At 45.7% G+C, this 22,231-nt stretch overlaps 1 protein-coding gene and 1 long non-coding RNA gene across 9 annotated transcripts in view; one reads left to right on the top strand and one right to left on the bottom strand.

Moving 5' to 3' along the window:
• LOC308064662 overlaps nucleotides 1-22,231 on the top strand; it is a 604,713-nt gene that overhangs the window by 541,937 nt on the left and 40,545 nt on the right. The window contains exon 2 of the long non-coding RNA XR_013928475.1: nucleotides 14,369-17,503. This is a non-coding gene — a long non-coding RNA (uncharacterized lncRNA). The remainder of the gene's footprint in view (nucleotides 1-14,368; nucleotides 17,504-22,231) is intronic.
• The window catches only part of LOC308064639 (gamma-aminobutyric acid receptor subunit rho-1), a 47,010-nt gene that overhangs the window by 11,714 nt on the left and 13,065 nt on the right, over nucleotides 1-22,231 (bottom strand). For 2 of the 8 annotated variants that reach the window (XM_080389399.1, XM_080389395.1), the window contains exons 2-6: nucleotides 21,469-21,675; nucleotides 20,735-20,870; nucleotides 5,386-5,439; nucleotides 3,543-3,649; nucleotides 2,100-2,167 (exon numbers count right to left, since the gene is read on the bottom strand). In XM_080389399.1, the coding sequence (XP_080245525.1) occupies nucleotides 2,100-2,167; nucleotides 3,543-3,649; nucleotides 5,386-5,439; nucleotides 20,735-20,856 (351 nt within the window). In that variant the 5' untranslated portion in view covers nucleotides 20,857-20,870; nucleotides 21,469-21,675. The other 6 variants (XM_080389402.1, XM_080389397.1, XM_080389396.1 and 3 more) reach the window with 6 other exon arrangements.

Genomic DNA, 22,231 nt, shown 5'->3' with positions numbered 1-22,231 from the left:
TGGCCCATAATAGGTATTTATAAAAATTTTAACTAATTAGACAACAAGATTCTGATTTGTGACATCCTAAATTTATAATGGCCTCTATTATTTTACCACTTTCTTGCAAATAGAAAGTAGGAGAAAAGAGGAAAAGTTTGATATATCTAACCCCTCAAGCTTAAATTTATTAGACAGTGAATATCTCTGTCACTGATCTCTCTTCATTTAAAAAGCAAGCAACAATCTTGCAAAGCGCCATGGCTGTCTTTCTATAACCCTGCAAGAATTAAAAATAATTAATTCCAACAATACAAAGTCGTCTCCATCATTATTTTGCAAACAGGCAAAAATTGACCCTGAATGCTTTTTTAACCCAAGGCAACACAATGCTTTTCCCATGAAACTGGGTGTTGCAGCACTGTGTTAAATGAGGAGCAGGGGCAGTATTCAAAACCCAGGGGAAGTCATTCAAAATCATAAAGCTTGCTTAAAAAATGAATGGAATTGTTGTATTTTAATGCCAAAATCCTCAATGTTAAGTTCTTTCCCTTTGTTTTCAAGTTCCAAAGTTTTTCAGGGGCTTTCCAGCCAACTTCACAAGCTTTCTCATCAGCGAGAATGGCTGGGGCCATCCCAGGAGAAGCGAAAGCTTGGAGTTCCCATGGCTGGTGGTCAGGGTGCCAAGAGCACCAGGGACAGGGTGACAACTGGAGGGCTCCCCGGGGCTGGGGAGAATGTGCCCTCTGATGTACCTCAGCACTGCAACCCTGCTGTACCCTGCGAGCGGTCGGTTGGCTGCATCACCTGCTCAAAAGCTGAAATAGCTGCAGTGAGAAGAGCCCGGGCTGGCACAGCCGTGTTCCTGACTTCGACATAGGAGGAGGCTGGGCACAGACTCTTTAACCCTATGGCTGTTAATTAGGATCACCGAGAAGTTGGGGCTTTCTGTGAAAGCTTCAGAGATGTTTGATACTTTCGTTGAACGAGCAAAACGTTTTGAAAAGTATTTTGTATTGGGATATGATTCTTTTTTTTCTCTTCCAAAGCAAAAGCTGAGCTGCTCAAAGAGCCTGGGGATGCTCCAACAAGGTGGGTCTGACAAGCTCTGGATTTTGAAAGGGTGGATAAAATTGGTGTATATCTTGCAACGTACATTCAGGGCCATCTCTCGTTTCCCTTCTGTGCGCCTGCTCTCCTACACAGGCTGTTGTTTATGTATCATCTATGCATGTATAATCTTCCCATGGAAAATCTCCTGCAGAAATTATCACACCTTACTTTCAGCAGTGTTTTGTGATGAAAAAAAGCCCCTATAGCAAAAATCAAGATCAAAACCTACACCACTTTGAGAGCATTTGAAAACTGACCATTTTCACATTACCAATTATATGGTAGGAAAAGAGAGACAGAGACTCACTCATGAATTTAGCCTGTGCAGAGAACCAGCATTAGTCCTGCGTGCCTCTGAAATCCTCCTTCAGCATCACTGCGAGGTCACAGGAAGAACCAACAGAGCCTTATGCTGGTCCTCAGCACACAGCAGGGGTGGTACAACTGCTAATGCAGCAAAGGCAAGTTCTGGAGAAACTTCTCCCCTCCAAGTTCATTCTGGCTGTCCTGTCAAGAGCAGTAGTTCCCAGTCTGAATGAGTGTTGCTCTCAGGATGGCTACATAGCTTCTGGTTGGGAGCTAGCTGGCCCCTGACCACCTCAGAACATGGCCAAAGAGACTCTGTCATCGAAGTGCCTTAAAACTAACACATCAGCTGGTCTCCTCAGAGCTTTTAAATGCGTTATCACTTCTTTAGAAAATGTAAAAACCCGAATCCTTTGGGACAGTCTTGGCAGTGTTGTAGCATTTTGCCCTAGAGAAAAGAAAATATCAGATTCTGCTTCAAGGGAAGATAGTAGCATGAGGTCAGTAGAAGAAATTGTTGGCAGATTCAGATCAAATCCGAATCTGCCTCCTTGGCTGTGGGGTGTCTGTTCCTGGAGGTATTCAAACCCTACGGACACAAACCCAGGCAGCCTGCTCCAGCCAGCCCTGCTTTCCGCAGGGGTTTGGGCTAGATGGTCTCCAGAGGTGCCACCTAACTTTAGACCTTCTGTGACTCTTACCATGTCCACCTCAGAAATGCTGTCCAAACTTTCAACTTGGACATCCACCCCGACAGGAATTGCAGGGCCTGGGGGGAAAAAATTAAAAGTTGACAAAGCATGAACTTGGTGAGACAAAGCAATCCTCTGGCTTTTGTATCTTAGAGATAAAAACAGATGCTCAGTCTGAAACAGAAACAACAGTAAACAGAAAGTAGAAATTATTGGAATTAATAACAAACCCCTCCTAACAGTGAACAAAATCAGCAATGAGACCGACCTATTAGTGATCTTCTCTTTTTATTATGTCACCCTACATGGATCCCTCCAAAATTTAAAAGCAATTTAAATTGCTTTTAGCTCTAGCGCTCGGGTCCAGGGCTAGTGAGACGGATGCCCAGCAAAGCATCCATTCACATGGAGAGCAGAGGCAGCTCAGCTATGGGAATGTGGGAGAGTTACTCCAAATTTTTCCCTCACTTCTGCACCTCTCTGAGGCTAATAACATCCCTAAGAGCTACTCCGTGTATTTGACTTTCACATGGCTCAGTGCTCGGCTGTGGAAAAGGCAGGGTGATGGGAAGGGATGTGTTGCAGGACACAGACATGTGCCACTGAGCCTGCGGCTCCTGAGAGAAGGGTCCGACTGTGACCCCACATAATAAGGATTTTGATCTTTTTTCCCTCCTCCAGGATCTGACTAGCCCCTCTTATACCTCTGGCAATTACAGCACAGAAGATCCGTCAAGACAAATGATGCTCACATTAGCAGACTGCTATGAAACTGAAGCCTTTTTAAATTAATTGAACATGCTGGTATTTGGTATATTGAGCATTTAGCAATAAAATCTTCTTTCATCAGAGTATATAATGGTATCCTGGATTTGAATGACCATCTGTCAGCCACAAAGGGTAGATAAATTACAACATTCTCTAATCCGATGGGCTGAAAGAAAATGTGTTCTCCTTCATCCATTTCCCTGAAAGCTTAAGTTGCTCTAGCACACAGCCACAAAACTGTGAGCAAGCAATAGCACGCGACAGTCAAAATATTTTGTGTTATACATTAAATGGCCAGGTCAGTAAGCGTGTTACATGATGTGATTACACACGCACATCACCATAGTAAGATGAAATCTTAGAATTTCCCCATCATCCGAGAATAAACATAAGGTGTATTTGCAGATTTTTATTAGAAGTGCTGCTGAATACCAGGAATATTCCATTGCCAGTATTCTCCTTTCCATGCCTTCGACTACACTGTTCACTCATCAGAGGAAGGCTATTTCACTGCACCCTTAACCCCCCAAGCATGTAATGAATTCACAACACAAAATGACAAAAATTAGAGACAGAAAAGGCTCTGCTTGTCAGTGTTCACAATGCCTGTTCACCTGAGTACGTTACAGTATAAAGGAGTGACAGTATAAAACAGGAGCAGTGACAACTGGGCACGTTTCATACCTCCAAAACTTGGTCTCATGCTGAAGTCATGGTCATCTATTCGCAGCAGCTGCTCTGACTTCGTCAGGGGAGATTTGGTGATGTCAGGGCTTCGTTTTAGGATTGGGCTAGCAGGAGGACAGAAGCACAGCTATGAGCCCTGAGCAGTGCCGGTGACAAGTACGCGCCCGCTTCGCTCCGTTACCCCTTAGACCATTTGCCCCTTAGACTGTAACGATGTGACTGCTTGCAGTGGCTGGCAGCATGTCATTAAACAATGATTCCTGCACTCAACATACAGCTTAGGCACCTGTGATAATTCTGGCACTGAGAAAACACTTCTTTGGCGACTTTTCATCCCTGTAAAATTACCTCTGTTTATAGCAGTTTGGAGGTAATAATTCAAAAGTGTGAGCTGGAGGAATCGTGTGGGGGGGTACGTGGAGAAATGGAAACAGGGGGAGGCATTTCTGACATTGAGTTACCATGGGGCAGGAGGCCATGAATTAGGGAAACAATATATCAAATAAGCCACTGGCTGTCGCCCAGGAACAAAATGGAGACAGGCTGGGAACCAGGCCAGGAGGCAGGCCGGCTCCTAACTTGGGATAAAATGATTAGCTTCTGCCCCAGATTTCTAACAGGGATAAAAAGGAGCGTTAAAGACCTGGGAGGTCTCTGAGCATTAAAGAGCCTGGAAAGGTCATTTCAGAAGCCGTTGGAGTTGCACCAAATCCTGGGCAGAGGATGCTTTGCTCCCTCTCCACATCCAAGGTGCCAAATGCTGCTCAGCACCCCAGTGCTTTGACAGGGATGGTGGTGACAGCAGCTCCTTGGTTGCTCCTTTGTGTAAGTGAAGCCTTGCCACCCTCAGAGCCAGCTGCATGCCAGCCGCTCGGGCGGCAGAAAGGCTCAAAAACAGGAGGAAAGGTTTTGCTGGTTCTTAGTTTGAGAAAAGATGGCATGCTCGGAGAGGCACTTGTTCCGAATATCCAAAGCACAAGACAGAAACAGATTAAAGGCAAACAGGACAACAAAGAAACTTGGTGGGAAATATATTCCCGAGATAAAGCTCATCGTAAATATGACTGCTTAGCCGTGCTGTACTTCTCACAGACTGGTGGGCAGTTGTAGAACAGAAGCCAATACAACAATCTTAAGAGGCCAGCAGTGCTGTCAGTGACTCCTCTCTCAAATGCAGAGCTTTATCTGGACTATGGAGCATCTTAGGAAGATAATCGGTCTCAGTTTAATAATTTGTAGGAGAGGCAAGTTGTTTACCTCCATCAGTGAGTTCTAGTCATGAATTATCCCTCAGGCATTTTAGAAGGTGGTTCCTGCTTCTGCTTTAAGTTTAATTCAGCCTCCGAAAGACTTGTGGCATTGTGACCGTGCGCTGGGGAAGATTTATACCTGGCTGAGATGGGGGAACGATATTAGCAGGTTGCTGGCAAAGCCTTCAGCACTTGTGAGCAGGCTTGGCCATGCTCAGAAAGGTGCTTTCTCCCTGGAGTGGCAGGGGGAAGAATGAGCAGCGTGATGGAGAGCCTGTGGAGCGGGGCTCAGCTCTGCAGTGGGGATGTTTGGAGGGAAGGCGCCCGCTCATGCAGCACCGAGCAGCACAAACCACGCAGCAGCGCGACGCGAAGCCCAAGGGGCTGTGGCGAACGGCCACGGCATCACACCTCACCCCCATGATGGCTTCCTCTGGGGCCCACTGCATACTGCTAGCGGCAAGACTCCTTCCTAAACACCACTGGCATGCTCAAGTGGTGTCCCCTTCCCGTGCCACAGCCACAGCCCGGCCACGGGTGTGCGGCCAGTGGAGCTGGGCCGGCAGCAGCCGCCGGAGGGTTTCACCTACCTGCCCTGCTTGTGTGCCTCGCCGTGGGCCTCCCGCCGCTGCCGCTGGGGCCGGCTGCATGGAAAGGACAGGAAAAGGGAGAGCTGAGGCGGGCAGTTACGGGTGGGTGGGTGAGGACATCGGGTGGGAAGCACTGATCCCCGCGGCGATACCTTCTGCCACGCGTGAAGCGGCCCTTACCCTTTTTTTCTTACCTTTTCACCAAAGGGCGGTGTCAGGCTGGGCATGGCGGAGGGTGCGGACGGGGGGTGCCAGGGGCTCGCAGCCAGACAGGGGAAAAGGGGAGCGGTGACCCTTGTGAGGTGGGACGCCGCTGGTTTGGAGTGCCTGGCAAGGGACGCGGGCGGGCGGCTCGCCCCCCTCCTCCTGCCACCATGGCCGGCGCCTCGGGGGCTCTGGAGGGGTCTGCACGGCAGGGGCTGGGTGGGCTCCCCTGCCAGCGAGGAGCGCGGCCATCACAGCTACGCACCGCAGGCAGCCGGCTGTTTTCATAGGAAGAAAATCTTTTCAAAGTATTCCAGTGGGGGAAAAAAGTAAAAAAGTATGGAAATAGTTGGTTTTAGTTTCATACTGTCTCCCAGCTGGCTGTCAAGAAAGCTCCTCTCATGATCAGCCAATGTTTTATTTTATCATTAAAGGCAAAAACATTGCTTTTAGCAACATAAGTGCTAGCTTGAGCAAAAGTAACATTTTAAACATTTGACACTTCTCATTTTTAATTAAAAGTTACAACAATTAGCTTCCCTCTGTAATAAACACTAATTCTAATCAACTCTACTAATGAAGCTTTTAGCCCATTAGCATACATTTCCAATCCCTCTGTAGAGATTTACAGTGGCAAAACTCCTTTTGCAATGACAAGTGTCACCACCTGAGCACCATTGCCCCTTCGGTGAGCAGCGGCCGAACCCCAGGCCTTGCAGGGTGGTTTCTCCCTGGACTGGGAGCTCGCTGAAAGCTGATGGCATTGGAGGGACATTCATCTTTTTGCTGCCGCCGAGAAGCGGACCACCTCTGCAGCACCCAGACGAGGGGTGGGCACACTAGGCTGTATCGCTGGCTCGCCCTGAAGCGAAGCCTTGGCTGAGCGGGATTGGGGTTTTTTCCAGCATCTGCTAAGTCTGGGATTAAGCCCACAGGCAGACCAGTGTTTGGGGGAGCCTTGGGCCATGCAGCACATCGCTATTACAAGGAGCAGCTTCTTTGGCATTGCTTGGACGTGGGTGTCATGTATCAAAATGCACTTGCAAATGCAAAATGCGCTTTGTAGAGGCTTCTGCCTTGTCAATATGCCCTTGGGCTGCCGCTGACAGGTTGCTCTGCTGCCTGCTTCTCATCTGCTGGCTGTCAGGAGGTAATTTCACATGTTTTGGGGGTAAGCAGATTCTGATGACAAGCTGACAGACTTCCGTGACTTTAAAGTGCCCTGGTAAACTCTTGGCTGTACAGGAGCTGGTATTCAAACATGGATGAAGCAGATCGTGTTCTTGCAATTTCTAATTTTCATTTCTCTTTGTAGAGCTTATCTAATACGTCATGTTGACCCTGGCCCTATCGTGTCTGTTGAGGGGACCTTCAAGGCACGGCCATCAAGGATTCATGGCCAAATTCTCCCTATCCTCTGCACCCAGCAACACAGCATAGCTCATTTTATTTCTTCCAGGTGGTTCCCTGCTGCCTCTAAATTAAACTTCATTTCCTTGTCACATACTGACATAAAATGTCCCCCATGCCCCAGCCACCGCAGGGGGCTGTGTTCATTTGTGCTTTGGTTCAACTCCTTCACTTCTTTTTGCCAGTCCCATTCCCATTATCACAGCTCTGAGATTACCGAGCCTCCTCCGCTTTCCTGCCTCCTCCTGTGGCAGCCAAACAGTTTTACCTGTTGCAAATCATTCCCCAGCTACTGCGATTTGAAGCCCCATTTCTTTCTACTCAATAAATAGCTTTTCTGGTCTGGTTCCCGAGGAATGCTCTGCTGGGTAAGTGATCGATGGCAGCTCCATCACAGGACCCCATTAGCCTGCCCGTTCTGGCTGCGAATCAATGGCAAGCTAATACGGATTCCCCTCGCACGTCTGCTGTCCCTGAGCATTTGTGGCAGACAGCCGCACTCGGAGATTCCGTCCAGACATTGCTCACAGATCGCTCAGCACAACTGTTTGTCACCGCAGCCAACACAGTGTGACAGTATTGCTCCTGTCTTTGCTGGGGTGACAGGCTGTCTTTAGAACTAACCAATAACTCCTGAGGTAAAATACACTGAATAATGAACAAGCTTCCCCCCCTCCTCCCCCCATGTCCATATTTATCTCCTAACAATTACAGTGCCAAAAGGCATTTCATGGCTCATGAAGCTCACTGAGATGCTTTATGAAAAAGCAACAACTGAAGCAGAGTAACATTTATTCACAGTGCTCCCTGTGCATTGCTGGAGTAGCTCTCAGGCTCCTGATGGCAGCTGGGGTGATGCAACCTCTCCAAAGTCATCATTATTTCCCGACATTCTCCCACAGCTTCAAGGGATCATGAGATGCCTCTGCCCCAAAATCTCAGGCTTGCTGGGTCCAGGGGGAATGAGGCAACTGAAGCTTAGGGTAGCTGGGGGAAAAAATATTCACCCAAACCAGATTTTCATCACTATGGCTACAGACACAAAGCAAAAAGTAGTTACTCCTTTTTTAAAAGCCTGAGGTTTATTACTATGGCTCTTACAGTCCCTCTGACACAGGAAAAAGGGTTGCAAGGCTAAGGATAACCATGTCTGATTTCAGAAGTGACAGTCCAGCCATGACATCTGAAGGTCCCAGCAGGCATTTCCAAATGCACAGCTTCACAGGATGTGTGCCAGAGGAATGCCAGGCTTACACTTGCACAGTGTACCAGAACATCCAGTTCTTCATCTTTGAAAGAAGAGCTTTTGGAAACAACTACAAGAAATGCGAGAGAAGTCACTCCCCAGCTTAGTATTTTAGTTTGTAATTACTTATGCAGCATACATTTCCCCACCTATAAATTACACCTTTTTTTTCTCTACAGGAGGCAATACATCTGTACTAGAGTGACCTATTTTACATTTTTATTAGGAAAATCTCATTAGGATCTGAGAGCATTTCTTCCTTGAGGTGTTAAATCAAGACACAGTTTCGGTTCTTCAGGAAAAAGCAAGATTTGATATATTTTCCTCAAGAGAAAAGTGGAAGTAAGTTGCTGAAGTAATGGAGCCAGATTCACACAGTCTTTCCTGGGTCCAAAGGGTGACATCCTCAAGGAACAGTGCTGGTGGATTTAGCAGACTAGGCTAACACTAACATTACTATTATCAGATTTCATGAAGTTCTGGAACAGTCTGTTCTCTCCATCCCTTATGGTATCAGGTCGGCAAAGAGGATGGCAGATCAGAGAAGAGATGTCAGAACAGATCCTGTCTCAGGAAACACTGTTGAGATGCTGCTGTGGCATAATCTCTGTCCCTTGGGTTACTTGCATCATCACGAACATTTTGGCCAGGGGCCGTGGCTGCAAGTCACCCCAAACCTCCTGCCCTGAGCAGAGGTGCCTGCTGCCCCGGGAAGCTGCCAGCCAGCACCTGGGGCAGAGACACCCGGGGTGCCCGTTTACTCTCTGCTTATCTCATGCCTGGGTGATGCCTCCACCCCTTCTCCAGTGCAGGCAGAGACTGTGGACTCTCCCCGCTTACCCTCTGAAATCGCCACATGCTTAATTTTGTCAGATACGAGCTCTGCAGCTCACGCTGCGCTGCTGTGCAGCTGATCCACAGCCTCTCCTACCACTGACGCAAGCCAAGGGAGGTGTGGAGCTTGTCCGGCCAGTTTTCAGCAGGACTTTTAAATGAAAAGTAATGTAAGTGACGAAAACTCCCTCATCGCTGCCAGCCACGCCATGGCACTTGGCTCCGGGCTCCCTGTTCATGGGTGGACAGTGGTGGGCAGCCTCCCGTCCCGCAGCCACTGTGCTGCACAGCCTGCGTGCAGTCAGGGCAATGGCAGCAGCCACGCTCTCCTCCGCCTGCCCATAAAACATTATGGCTGGACAAATCCCTGACAAAACACTGCCCGGGGCAGAAGGACCAGGAGAGAACAGCAGAGGCAGCTTAACTCCGCGCGGGGGACAAGGCCCTGGCAGGGGGACACACAGGAATGGCAAAGGTATATTGGTACTACTAAAGAGCTGTGGGAAGCATAAAGGCCTTATTAAAGACCTGCGCCTAAATATTTGACTAGTTTTTGTTTCTCCCTCTGTTTTATGACCAGTTAGTGACTTGGGTTCATACCACATCAGCACCGTGTTAAAGGCAGAAACTCGGTGGAGGGTGCTGGGTCAGGGAATGAGGGAGAGGTGGGAAGGGGCTGGGGACTGCATGCACAAACATACGGAAGGTTTCTGCAGAGAAAAAGTGGGGCAGAGGCAAAAGGAGCTTGGATCTGCAACAGAGCCTGTGCATGGGGTGAGACTGAGGAGAAAGGCTGGATAGGCAGAGATAGGGAGGGAGGGTGACATGGGGTAAGGCCAGAGGGCAACATGTCAGAAGGAGCAGAGAGGAGACACTAGGCTCAAACAGTGTCTCATCACTGTGGGGCACGGACACTTGGGACAGTTCTGCATGAGCTGGGGTGTCCCCTCACCGCAGAGCGGTGCAGGACAGAGATGCTGCCCAGTCCCGGGGATGCATGAGACTTGCTGGGCTGAAGAACCCCCCACGCTGTGTCCCAAAGGAAGGAAAGGTTTGGGGGCAGGGCGTGACAGAAAGTTCCCTCATAACGTGCCTTTGACTTGCACATAAACTGGGAAGATCTCCTCAGCAAGCAGGAGGTGCTGGCGGACAGGCGGTGCGGCAGGTCTGGGTGAAGACCGAGAGGCAGCCCAGAGCCCAGAGAAGTGCTTTGTGAGTGGATGAAAAGTGAGGCAGCTAAACGGGGGAAACCCACCCAGCACCTGAGGAAGGAGAGAGCAAACTTGCAACAGGAGGAAGCTGCTCTTATCCTGTGACACGCGCTGTAGGAGACGCTATGCTAATTCCCAGGGATAATGTAGGATAGAAACCCACTAATTTGTACTCAAACTGGCAGAGTTACAAAGTTATGAGCTGTAAACAAGCCACTAAAACCTGAGGAAAATTAATCATTAAATGTATTTTGTCTTGGCATTTGGCAAGATCTTGTTTGCTTGTAATTGTGAGTGGTAGGTTTAAAGAAAGGTGACCCATTGCTATTATGGGTGGTTAAATCGGTGAAAAGAAATGGGGAAAGAGTGCTATTTTTTATGTTTACATCACAAAGTCTGAGATACAGTGGGATTCAGAGTTCTTCTACATCTTATTTTTGAGCAATACAGAAAATTCAATGAGAACCCCATTTTAATCCAGTATTACATGAATATAGATCAGTCTCAGAATGCAAAATAGACAGAGGCAGGAGACACATATATATACAGCCTTTAACTTTTGCACTTCCTTTGTTCTTTGCCTGGACATAAACACTGGCAAAAAACAAAAAATGAAACAAATGTACACATATTGATTATTCACAGAAATGTCGTGCCACCTGGGGTCTTGGCACTGTGCCTGATCTGGCAAAAACGACAGTACCCTTATGTGGCAGACATTGCATCCAGCAGATGTGTGTTTGTTGGGTTTTGTGTTATACACGTTGAAAGGAGGGTCAGAGTGAGCAGGAGGAACGTGGCTGAGGTCACTTGTGCCAGCTGAGGAGGCAGGCACGGCGCCAGGGCTCAGCTAAGTGAAAAAGAGAAATGGATGAAGGGAAGGGGAGCAACTAATGGGCCAACACAGAACGTGCTGAAAGGTTTAATGTCTGCTGCACTCTTCAAAGAAAAGTTGACTTGTAAGCAGATGTCAGCGCAGTGCAGATCAGGGAAGAGCATGTTAAGGAATATTTAAATAAATCAGAGGTATTTAAGTCAACAGAGGCTGACGGCACTCCCTCAGGAGCACCGGGAATACCAGCTGTCACAGTTTCTGAGCTGTAAGCAGGTACCTCTGAGGACCCCTCACACATGGGTGATGCCTCTGGGAGAGGGCGAGGGTGAACAGGAAACCTGGTTTTAAGCAGGGGACAAAAGAGGGATGCTGGAGTTTTGACATTTGGAAAGAAACTGGGACAAACTCGTGATCCATTTGTCTGCGCTCCACCCCCACCAACCCAAGATAATGAGATTATAAAGTTCATTCAATGTGAATCTTTGCAATAACTGACGTCAAACCAGTCTAACGTCCTTTCTGATGGTGTAACTGGCTGCCTTAGCGTAAGCAGGAGTAAAAGTAGATTTGAATGAGGTTCTAAATATTTCATTACTAAACTAGGGACATACGATTGAGATGAAAATGTGACTTGGCGCATGGTTGAAAAACCATGATTAGAGTAACTGCCACTAGTTTGCTGTCGAGAGACATTAAATGACATCTCAGAGATTTCATCCTGGAAACTACTAGTCAATTTTTTCAACAATTATGCAAATGACAGAACTATAAAACTAATGCATGACAGCATGCTTGAAAGAGAGATATTTTGGGGTCTAGGATCAGAATTCAAAGCAGCCTCAGCACATTGGAGAAAAGGTCTGATGTCAATAAGATGAATTTCAGTAAAAGAGAACATAAAGAACTGCATGGAGTACAGAGAAATAATTGCACAAATGCAGAATGGGGAATAACTAGCTAATTATCGATACTACACTTGTCTTAGTTTGTTACTTACAGCAATGAAAGTACTTTGCCTTTATAAGGGAAATCAAAACCATCAATAAATAAGGAATTCGCACTACAAAAATACAGAATTGTTAGAATTCTGCTGTCGGGGCAATGTTAAGCAATACTCATACTGACACAGGACCAGAAACAGATTTAAAGTAAATGACCTGAATGGTAACAAGTCATCAGGTTTCTACCTGGAAGAAAGCTGAGCAAGAAACTGTCGAAGCAGTATTTAAATTGTCCCTGGTGTCACAGGAGTAACACTTGGTATCACACTTCTTTGGAGAAAGAGCTCCAAGTGGACTCTGAGAAGCTACAGACTGCTCCACCAGACAAATTAGCTACAAAGACAGTAAAAAACACCAATAGTAGACACCAGATAAATGAAGCATATGCTGAAGAAGAGTGAGAGGCATTTTGACTTTTCTTGAGGGATGTTACGCACTGTAAATATAATAGGCTTTTCTAAAAAGTTAATGACCTTCTAGATGACGGTGACCAAGATAGCACAGTGTACCTCAGTTTCTACAAGGTGTTGACAGGTCCTTTCCAGAGACTTGTAAGGAAATCAGCCAGTCAGAAAGAAGTTCCCCACATGTGAATTGTTACAAAACAAGAAACAGAGGAAAAATGGAGAGTTTTCACTGTGAAGAAAGGTTTTCAGCATAGCCCCATGGAAATCTGTGATGGTATCACTGTTATTCAATAGCTTTATAAATAACTTTGGAGAAAAGCATAATTACTGGCAACAATATTTACTGAGGATATGTAAGCATTCAAGGTAGTCAAAATCAGAATTATGCAGCTTGAAGAATTACAGCAGAATCTCATGATGCCAAGTGACTTCAGAAAAAATACAGTGTTAGTGAATTCAGAAAAATGTGCATTGTTTTGTACTTTGTATTTTAAAATTTTTCCACTGTACTTTCAGAAACAATGTTAAGATCGTGGTCGCCCTCAAATCAACTGTTACTGCTTAGGAAGCAGGCCTCAGTACCGTTGTGGCTATTTCTTGGTAAACACCAGCTTAATGCTCCACAGTGCTCAAAAAGACAACCAGGAGGTTTGGCGTTATTGGGAATGGAACAGCAAACCAAACAGTAAGCATTGCAGCATTATTAGTAACACCAAGGCACGTCCACATCTGACATATCCAATGCCCATAGTTGGGAAAAACAGCAGAGCAAGAGGAGAGAGAGAGCTCAGAGGTGGGGAGGGCTTCCAGGCAGCCTGAGCAGGGCACTCTCGGTGGGAAAAGGGACAACAGCCAAGCGATACAGTGCAATGATACAAAATCAGGAGTGACGTGATGAAGGTGAACAGGAATTTGTTGCTCAACAGTTTCCACAACACATAACCAGAAGAAACGTGAAAGGAAGCACACAGATACAGCGTGTCATCATGCTGTGAAATTCACTTTCATTGAAAGCTGTGACAGCTAAAAACACAAGTGAGTTTGGGAGGTGACTGGGCAGTTTTGAGAAGAAAGACCAGCAGGAGCATTTGAGATGTGAAGCTGTGCGAAGTGTAGCCCCAAAATAAGTTCCAGAAAGGATAAAAGGAGGCTGATGATGATGACAAAAGTAGAAAATATAATTTTCAAAGCATTGTTATTTGCAACGATAAGCAGAGAGAGGACACTTTTGGCTGGGTTGTGAGAAAAAACAAGATTTCCAAGAAAAGTTGTCATGCAGGATTGAAGTTACTTGAAAGAACAACAGGGATGGAAAGGCAAATGAGAGAAATAGCAAAGCAATAATCAAAAATAAGTTAATGTATAATAGTGTTACAGATCTGCTGATAAGTTAGAATTAATTAACTTTATTTGATTTTATAAAATAATTTTAATAGAAATATAGAGGAACAAGAAATATATTTTAATGAAACTAGTAGTTGCACAACAAAAGCTGCTATGAAATCCTCTGTACAGCCCTGTACCAAGGCCAGAAGAATAGGTCAGAATCACCTAGTAGGAATGATTATAACCTAGATAACAGACTTAAGATTCAAAATAATTGGATGCAGTATTTACAGGTAGACTAGGAGAATGCATTGAAATGTCAGAATGTAAAATTAATGGGAACTGGGGAGAGGATTTCTTTGTAGTTGACTAGTCTTCTGTATGTAGAAAGTGTATTGAAATGTCAGAATATGGAATTAATGGGAACTGGGGAGAGTCGACTGGAACAACTTGTAGTTATCTGCCAAGAAACCATGAACTTTAGTAAAAGGTAATTCTGGCAGGGGGAGATCGACTCATATACCACCTACCCAAATCGTACCCTAGACCCATTTCTAGACTTTTCCAACCTTTACTGCGCTGAATCGGATTTGGGAGGAAGGTATGTTAATGATTATGGGGAAATATTGTGATTATTCATGAATACTTAATGAATATGCATGACTAAGTTCTATATATGGTGTATGATTTTGAAGCTTGGTGTGCGTTGATCGTGAGAGGACTCACTCACGCACCCAGCCGTTAATAAAGAAGTGTCTGCTTATCTGCATCACATTGGTGTCAGTAAGTTCTTCATTCCGAGGTTTCGGTAACAATAGGATAAAGAAGATGAGCACTGTTGGACAGAAGAAAAGGATTTCTGGAAAGGGGAAAAAGAGCTAAAACAGGCAGCAGCAACAGCTGCTGGAGTGGAGAAGGAACTTACAGAATAATACAAAGTTGAAAGCAACAGCAGAAAACTTGGCAGAGCTTGTGTGACAGGGACAGGAGATGTGCCTAGGGATACCTAAATGAGGCAAGTGAAGAGAAGGGCAGAGGAAGCCAGGGCCAAAAAACAGAGAAGGAGGAACCATGAAGCGGGGAAAGGAGTGAAGGAGATGGAGGCAAACGGAGGAAAGGGAATGGCAATATACCAGCAGGGGAGATGGAGAGACTCCAGTTGCATCGGCCTGAAGTCCATACTGGGCCTCTTGTTGCTCTCGTGCTTGTCACATTGCTGGTGCAAATGGTGTCAAGCCACAACACAAACTGCTGATCCTAAAAAACAGTGCCTCGGGAGCTGTGGGTGCTCAGTGCGCCACTGGATCTGGCTCGGTACTGATAATGTGCTCCTATAGGCAATGCTTTCAACAGGCTTTTTACAGGCTTATTGTGCACTCTGAAGATCTGATCTAAAGACAGCTTGCATTAGTAAGCTTTGTTCACGCAAATAAATGCTTTCAGGATCAATCCTGAAGATAAGACACAAAAGCAAAACTCTAGGACAAGAGAATGGCTTAAGGATTGCTGGGAAGTAAAGGAAGAATGCCTGCTAGGGATGAATTTATAAGGCCAGAGAAAGCATTAGGAGGGCAAGAAGGTAGGAGCTGCCCTACGTGTAAGAGGCAGCCTCAGTGCGGGTACCAGGATAGCCACATGAGATTTGCAGTGTGCAGACCTCTTGCACACAGCGTGGCTGAGGTATGGAGGAGCTGACAATATCCAAGTCCTACCCAAATTCAACAAAAGCAAGGGAAGTGAGTTTAGTGTTGTAAATGTTGCAAAAGAGTGTTGTGAAATAGGGCAACGGAGCTGGGGAAGGGTCTGGAGCACAAGTCTGATGAGCAGCAGCTGAGGGAACTGGGGGTGTTTAGCCTGGAGGGAAGGAGGCTGAGGGGAGACCTTACCGCTCTCTACAGCTGCCTGAAAGGAGGTTGTAGGCAGGTGGGGGTCGGTCTCTTCTGCCAAATAACAAGAAACAGGACAAGAGCTTTAGATTGGATATTAGGAAAAACTTCTTCACTGAAAAGCTGTTGAAGCACTGGAGCAGGCTGCCTGAGAGGCTGGTGGAATCGCCATCCCTGGAGGCGTTTAAGGATGTATAGATGTGGTGCTTAGGGACATGGTTTAGTGGTGGACTGGGCAGTGCCAGGTTAGCGGTTGGACTCAATGATCTTAAAGGTCTTTTCCAACTAAATGATTCAATGATTCCATGTTTAGTATGATGCTGAGCCTTTGAGAAAGGACTGGGAAGGAACCATGGCCATAATGATGCAGAGAGGCTCCCATCACTTAGAAATGAGTGACGCTAATTGCAGTAACATCAGAAAATGTCATATAAGAGAAAGATCTTTGGCCATGAGAGAGACCCTGTGATAACAAGCCTCTTATTGTAGAGGATGTCATTCAACTGCTGTAAAAGATAGCTGTTACTGACAGAAACGTGGACAGGAGCTCTAGACAAGCAGAAAATGAGCTGCTATTTGGGGAACAGAATAAGGCTAAATGACCATAACACAGCCGGGAAATGGTAGGGACATGACTAAAAACATGAAGTGAGTCTCTTAGCTAAGATTAAACCAACATGATTCATAGATCATTTTTGTGAAATCTCTACACAATTTCATACAGTGAAATCTTTTCTACTGAAAGTTGTTTGTCTGAAAGGTAGTCATAATGCTGTCCAGAGATATTTCAGTGTTAAAAGAGATTTTTTCCCCCAGCAGTTAGCTTTGGCAGAACAACCTGGGCTCAGCTCCAGGCCAGTTCTTTTCCTATCGCTCATCCTCTCTAACAGATTCTGCAAGTCTAATTAGCAACACAGGCTTTGGCCCTTTTGTTGGCATAACGATGTTGTGACCTTTAGCGATGCTTCTCATATCCTTCTAGTAGCCCTCATGCAGCCTGGTGGCTTTCCAAGAGCCTGAGCAGTTGGGAAAGCAGCAGACAGCCCTCTTGCTGGTGCTTCAGATCTCAGCTCCTTCCTGTAGGACTTCTGGCACTGTGGATTTAACAGGAGTAAAAAGCTTTGCAAACCCTGCGGGATGGCTGACTGCAAACAGGTCTGCAAGGTGAGAAAGGTTTTATTTTTATATTGCTGCTCTTTGAAGTGAAATTCCTTTGAGGTGATTTGTCCTGGAGATTAACAAAAATAAGTATTTGAGTCTTTGACTGGCACACAGACATTTTTACAGTGAATTACAATATTGGAGTGCTCTGTAAGAAGTCCTGCAATAAAGCTTTCTACTTTGCTGCTTTCACTGTGACTGTATGCATGCTTTGACCTACACTTATTTGCCATTTTCTTGTCACACTTCGCATTGTGTCCCAAAGCCTCATCAGCTTTATTTAAGGGATTATTTGGGACCTTTTGCAAAATTCCTGTTGCACAAACCCAGTCCCCAAAAGACTGTTGTGCATGCATGAGCTCTCATGTGGAAAACCATACCTGTCTGCTCACCCTTTTTCAGGGGTGTTGTGTCTCATGCTAGAATGGCTGCCTTGGGGGACCTGCTGTGCCAAAAATTGTGACAGAGAAAGTGTCTGACCCTGTGGGCCCAATCCACCCCATCCACCACATCAGCAAGAATGCAAAGGCTGTGGGCTCAGCTGGATTTATTCGGATGAAAGGACAAGCCCTGGGGCTGAAAACTGCGGAGCAAATGGTGAGTTTTAATTTAAAAGCAGAGTTCAGAGCAAGTGAGTCTCCTTGGAAGAAACTAACACTTGCAGCACAGCACCCCATCCAAAGAAACAAGCCAAAAAGCCTATGTATTTCCTGTCAGCTGCACCATAAGAATCAGAAGCAGAGCTGGAAAGGTCTGTCAGGGACGGCAGGACGCTGGCAACACACCCAAGGTGGCAGCTCTCCGCAGCAGGTGCCTGTGCTGCCTGCCAACACCGGTGGCTGGCACAGAGCCCTGACAGTAGGGCAAGCGGATGGTCTTGTGCCCCGAAAGGGCCTCTGGGGGCTGGGGAGGCCATAGGTGCAAAGCAAGCCAGCCTGAATATCCTGTGGTGGTGCAGAGCCAGCCTTTCCCACTCCAGATAGATTTCCCCCCTCAGTCTCCACCGAGGCTCCCTTCAGAATGTAAAGGCTGCAGTGAAGGGATGAATTTCCAACCTGGTCCTTACCACAAGCTGTATGGAGCAAGAGATAACAGTGCCTAGGGAGGAGTAACAAAGTCATTTGCTATAACTTCTTCTGCATAATGGATATTCAGGGCTGAGTGTTGAAGGGAGGGTAAACAGAGTCAATAACAAAATGTTCAGGAGCAATCTTCACTGCAAGCTTTTTCTGAAGTTCTATAGCACCCTGCCTTCCTCTGTGTCCTTCCAGGATCTAATTCTATGACAGCAGGCATTGACTTTAATTGAAATGCAAGGGGACCATGCCTACTTCAAAACTGTCTTACGTGATCAGCATCTTAATGTATAGGGACCTACACATGAGAGCAAAAAGGCTGTACCTCTAAGATGACATGCCCTGCCATACACAGATGCCCGATCCTGTTGGGCAAACGTGACCTTCCACTTCAGGGCTGCAGTGGAGAGCATGACCACGATCCCAGGAGGTCAATGTGAATAACTCTGTACGCAGCACCTACAGGAGGACTGTACAAATATTGCACCCAGTCCTGATGTCAATCCTGAGAAAGCAGTGAAGGGACAGAGGAAAACAAGCAAATGACTAAGTCAAGGCTTGGGAAAGATGCTACACTGGGAAATATAAAGAGATTAATCTTCTAAATGTATCTAAGCAGACATGAAAAGGGGGCTTGATCCACCTGCAAAGACATGGATGGAGAAGAGACAGGCTAGCACAGAACAGGACCAAATGCATGGAAGCCAAACTAGTCACAATCCTGTTCTGAGTTTATTTGACACTGAAGGTAATTAACATAAATTAGAGGTTCAGTGTACAATTCATACAGAAGGCTTTGTTGTTTGTGCTTAGCAGGAAATCAGATGGATGACCATAATCATCCTTTTTGTCTTTACAAATTATAAGGCCATTAAAACCATTGGTCTCTCACAGCCCAGCCCATCGCAGGGGAAAGCGAGCACTGTGCTGGGCACCACACTGCTGATGGACAACCTTACAGACACATGCCAGCTTTGCTCCTCTCTCCCCATCAGCCCTCCTTAGCATCAGTACTGCTCTACTGCAGCAGAAATAGGCCAGAAATGACCTCCCAGGCCAGCATGGTCCTGTTGGGAGGGCGGTGAGCAGAACTTCTCAGAGCTGCCACACCTTGGGGCTTCCCGACAGGCTCGTCCCGGCACAACCACACTGTATATACAAAGCACGGCTGAAGAGGTTGTTCCTACACGAACTCAATAGGTATTTCTTTTCCATTTTCACATATTTTTAACTCTGCTGCTGTGATATGTTACATTGTCACTTAATTGCACTGACACTGTTAAGCGTTTGGTGCAGTGGGAGTTTTCGTTAAAGATGTTAAACAAGAGCACAGCTGTGTGTACACACTCCTCTCTGCTGGATGCTTTTCAGCCTAAATGGTGGTACCTTGCTTCTCATCCCTTTATTTTGCTACAGCCAGCATATCAGCCCTGCTGCCACTGTCACTAAGCCTCAGCAAAAACAGAGGTTTCGTGGCTGTCTTTTATCCATACTGTCTCTGGTAACACATCCCCCAGGGGCTGATCACGAACAGAGCCACCCCATCCACCTTCCCAGTTACACCTCCACAAAGGTGGTGTCACTACTAAAGCCATTTCCTATGTATAAAATGGCTCATGGACCCCCAAGTGCCAACTGGGACAGAGTCGCAGTCACTCTGTAACGTAGCCCTGACTTGCTACAAGGGGCTAGGGGAAGACAAAAAGGCACTGCACTTTCCATCCCTTCCACCTCTCGGTCACCTTTCCTGAAGGCTAACAGCAGTGGTTTGAATTCCTCAGGACTGTGACATTCCTGCATTCCTATCCCCATACACTTCAAGGTATTGATGGTGATACGGAGTCATTACAGAACAGAAAGAGTACAGCATCGGTACAGCAAAGCAGATACAACATAGGTTCAGTCTGTCACAAGAACAAGTACACAACATTTAACAGAAAACTAGATGTGTCAGCTATATTCTCCAAAAGAAACCCAAAGGATTTTACCTCTAGATGTACCTTATCATATGCCTAAGTATAAAAATCCTCATACAAAAGTTCCAAACATTTCCCAAATAGAATATAAGTAATCAGAACTGAGCTTTAGCAAAAAAAGCTTCCTCAACTCAAAACCTCCTAAAATGGCTGTCTACAAGATAGTGGGAGCAAAATGTCACATAGTCTTTTCGTGAGAGAGAGAGAGAGAGAGAGAGAGAGAGAAGAATAGACAATATTTTAAATAATTTTCAATATCTTAAATCAATACACTAAATGCTCTGTTTCCTCTGCTAACTGACCATATTCTTGAAGTTTGCAAAGATACTTGATTTTTTCCCTCTCAAAAGTTCTATAAAACAAATGGTATGGGAATAATAAAATAACTTCTAAATATTTTCATTTGAGATCTCAAGTCAATCTAATCTCCAATGAATTCAACAATTCTCATAGACTAAATTCCCTCTCAAGTTTCATGTAGGTACTCTACCACATTTTAATCCACAATAAATATAAGCAAATGCTTCTTTTTTTGCACCCTTTCAAACTCTGAAATACCTCACAAACCCATTTTTTGGGAGGGAGCAACGATTTTTACTGTAGAAAATGCATTAAAACTTATTCATTGGCAAAAAAAGCAACAGAAAATATTTTTGACTGAGAGATCATGATCTGCAAATGCAAACTCTAATTATCTTTTAGTCATTATATCTTCACCTGAAACATTACATTTATCCAGACTGTAGCTATTTAAATATAAAAAAAATGAGACTCACCTGCCTTTTTTGTATACCTCATGTATTTCTTTTCCTTGTCGGTGGGCTCTGCATTCAGTGGATAAAACCCATCCCCACAACAGGAGGAAGATGCTAAAATGCATTTTATGGACAGTCAACATGTTACCTGAAGGTTCTGTATCCAGAAATAGTCCATACAAGAAGAAGAAAACAAAAATGTAGATCCCGTTCCTCTTTTTAAGTCATTATCAGTCTGATTGTTATTGCAAGGATGTTTACTCATACAAAAAATCATCCTGCAGTATTTAATCTGGACAGTGGGGAAAGCAATTTCCACTAAACCTATAAATCCTTCTACGTCAGATGGCAGGGATTTTCTAGCAGTGTTGAATTCACGTATTCTCAGAGAACAATTACTTTTTGTCTAAACAGGCTATTTTATTAATTGGTTGAAATTGAACCCTTTTCAAGTACCTGTGGGATTTGGCATATATGTGTATTTCTGCCTGGATAAACAAAAAAGTGCAGTTGGTCAGGCAGGTGTCATTAATCATTCTTTAATCACCAAACTTATCTGTGTAGCAGTGATGTTTGTTAGAAGCATTGCAACAGACTGAGAACTGTTAATAAACATGTATCAGTTTCCAGCAAAAACTCATTTCCATGTAGCTCTAGAAACAGTATTTTGTTCCTGTGTGGTTTTTTATATTACTTTAACATACAGTGGTACCGTGGCTGGAGTGGTGGGCGCTTTCAGGACTTGTGACACGTACCTCACTTCTCTGCTGAGCAGGGTCTCTGGAAAGTATCCCGCTGTACAGAGGATGGGGGAAGGACGTCATGGGGGAGATGGTTCTCCTCTCTGCTCAGGGCTGTTTGGAGGGATTCTGCTGAAGCAGAGCAGCAAGCGCTAGAGCTGCAGGAGAGCTGGGGGGGCTGGTGTGCTGGCTCTCATGGGGCTGACAAAATCCTCATTGGTGCTGAAGAAAATAAAACAGCATGGGTAGAAACACCTGGTCAAGCCAGCCACATTGCCCATCTCTTTGGAGCTCAGCCCCTCCCTGCATAACCCACAGCTGTGTGTTTACCCTCCCTCTCCCCTGTGCCTCCCCACCCAAGGCCTTCCAGCTCTGGTCCCACCAGTACCATATGGAGCCCCCTGTGCCCTGCAGACACCGCTAGCCTTGTCCCATCCCTTTGCTGACAAGGCTCTTCTTCCTCTGCCTGCTACCCATGGATTTCTATTTTTGAGCACTTTGTCAAGTCACCCATCTCTTTCCATGAAAGCCCTTTCTAAAAGCCCTGGGGAGCAGATCTCTGCCTGGTCTAAGCTGCCATGGCTCTGTTGGCTTCAGTGAGCATTTACACTGCCTCAGGAGCCACAGGAACAACACATTGCAAGCCGTTGAAATTTAATTCAATCAATCAAGATTGAATTTAATGATTTGCTGGGCTAAAACGTTTCCTGCACGAAGTCACACAGGCTTCAAGAGATGGACAATCGATCACCAGCAGTTTGTTGCAATGGTTAATCGA

Source organism: Falco punctatus (genome assembly GCF_963210335.1).
Source record: "Falco punctatus genome assembly, chromosome: 5".
Classification (NCBI taxonomy): Eukaryota; Metazoa; Chordata; class Aves; order Falconiformes; family Falconidae; genus Falco; species Falco punctatus.
This window is presented reverse-complemented; position numbering and strand designations above follow the sequence as displayed.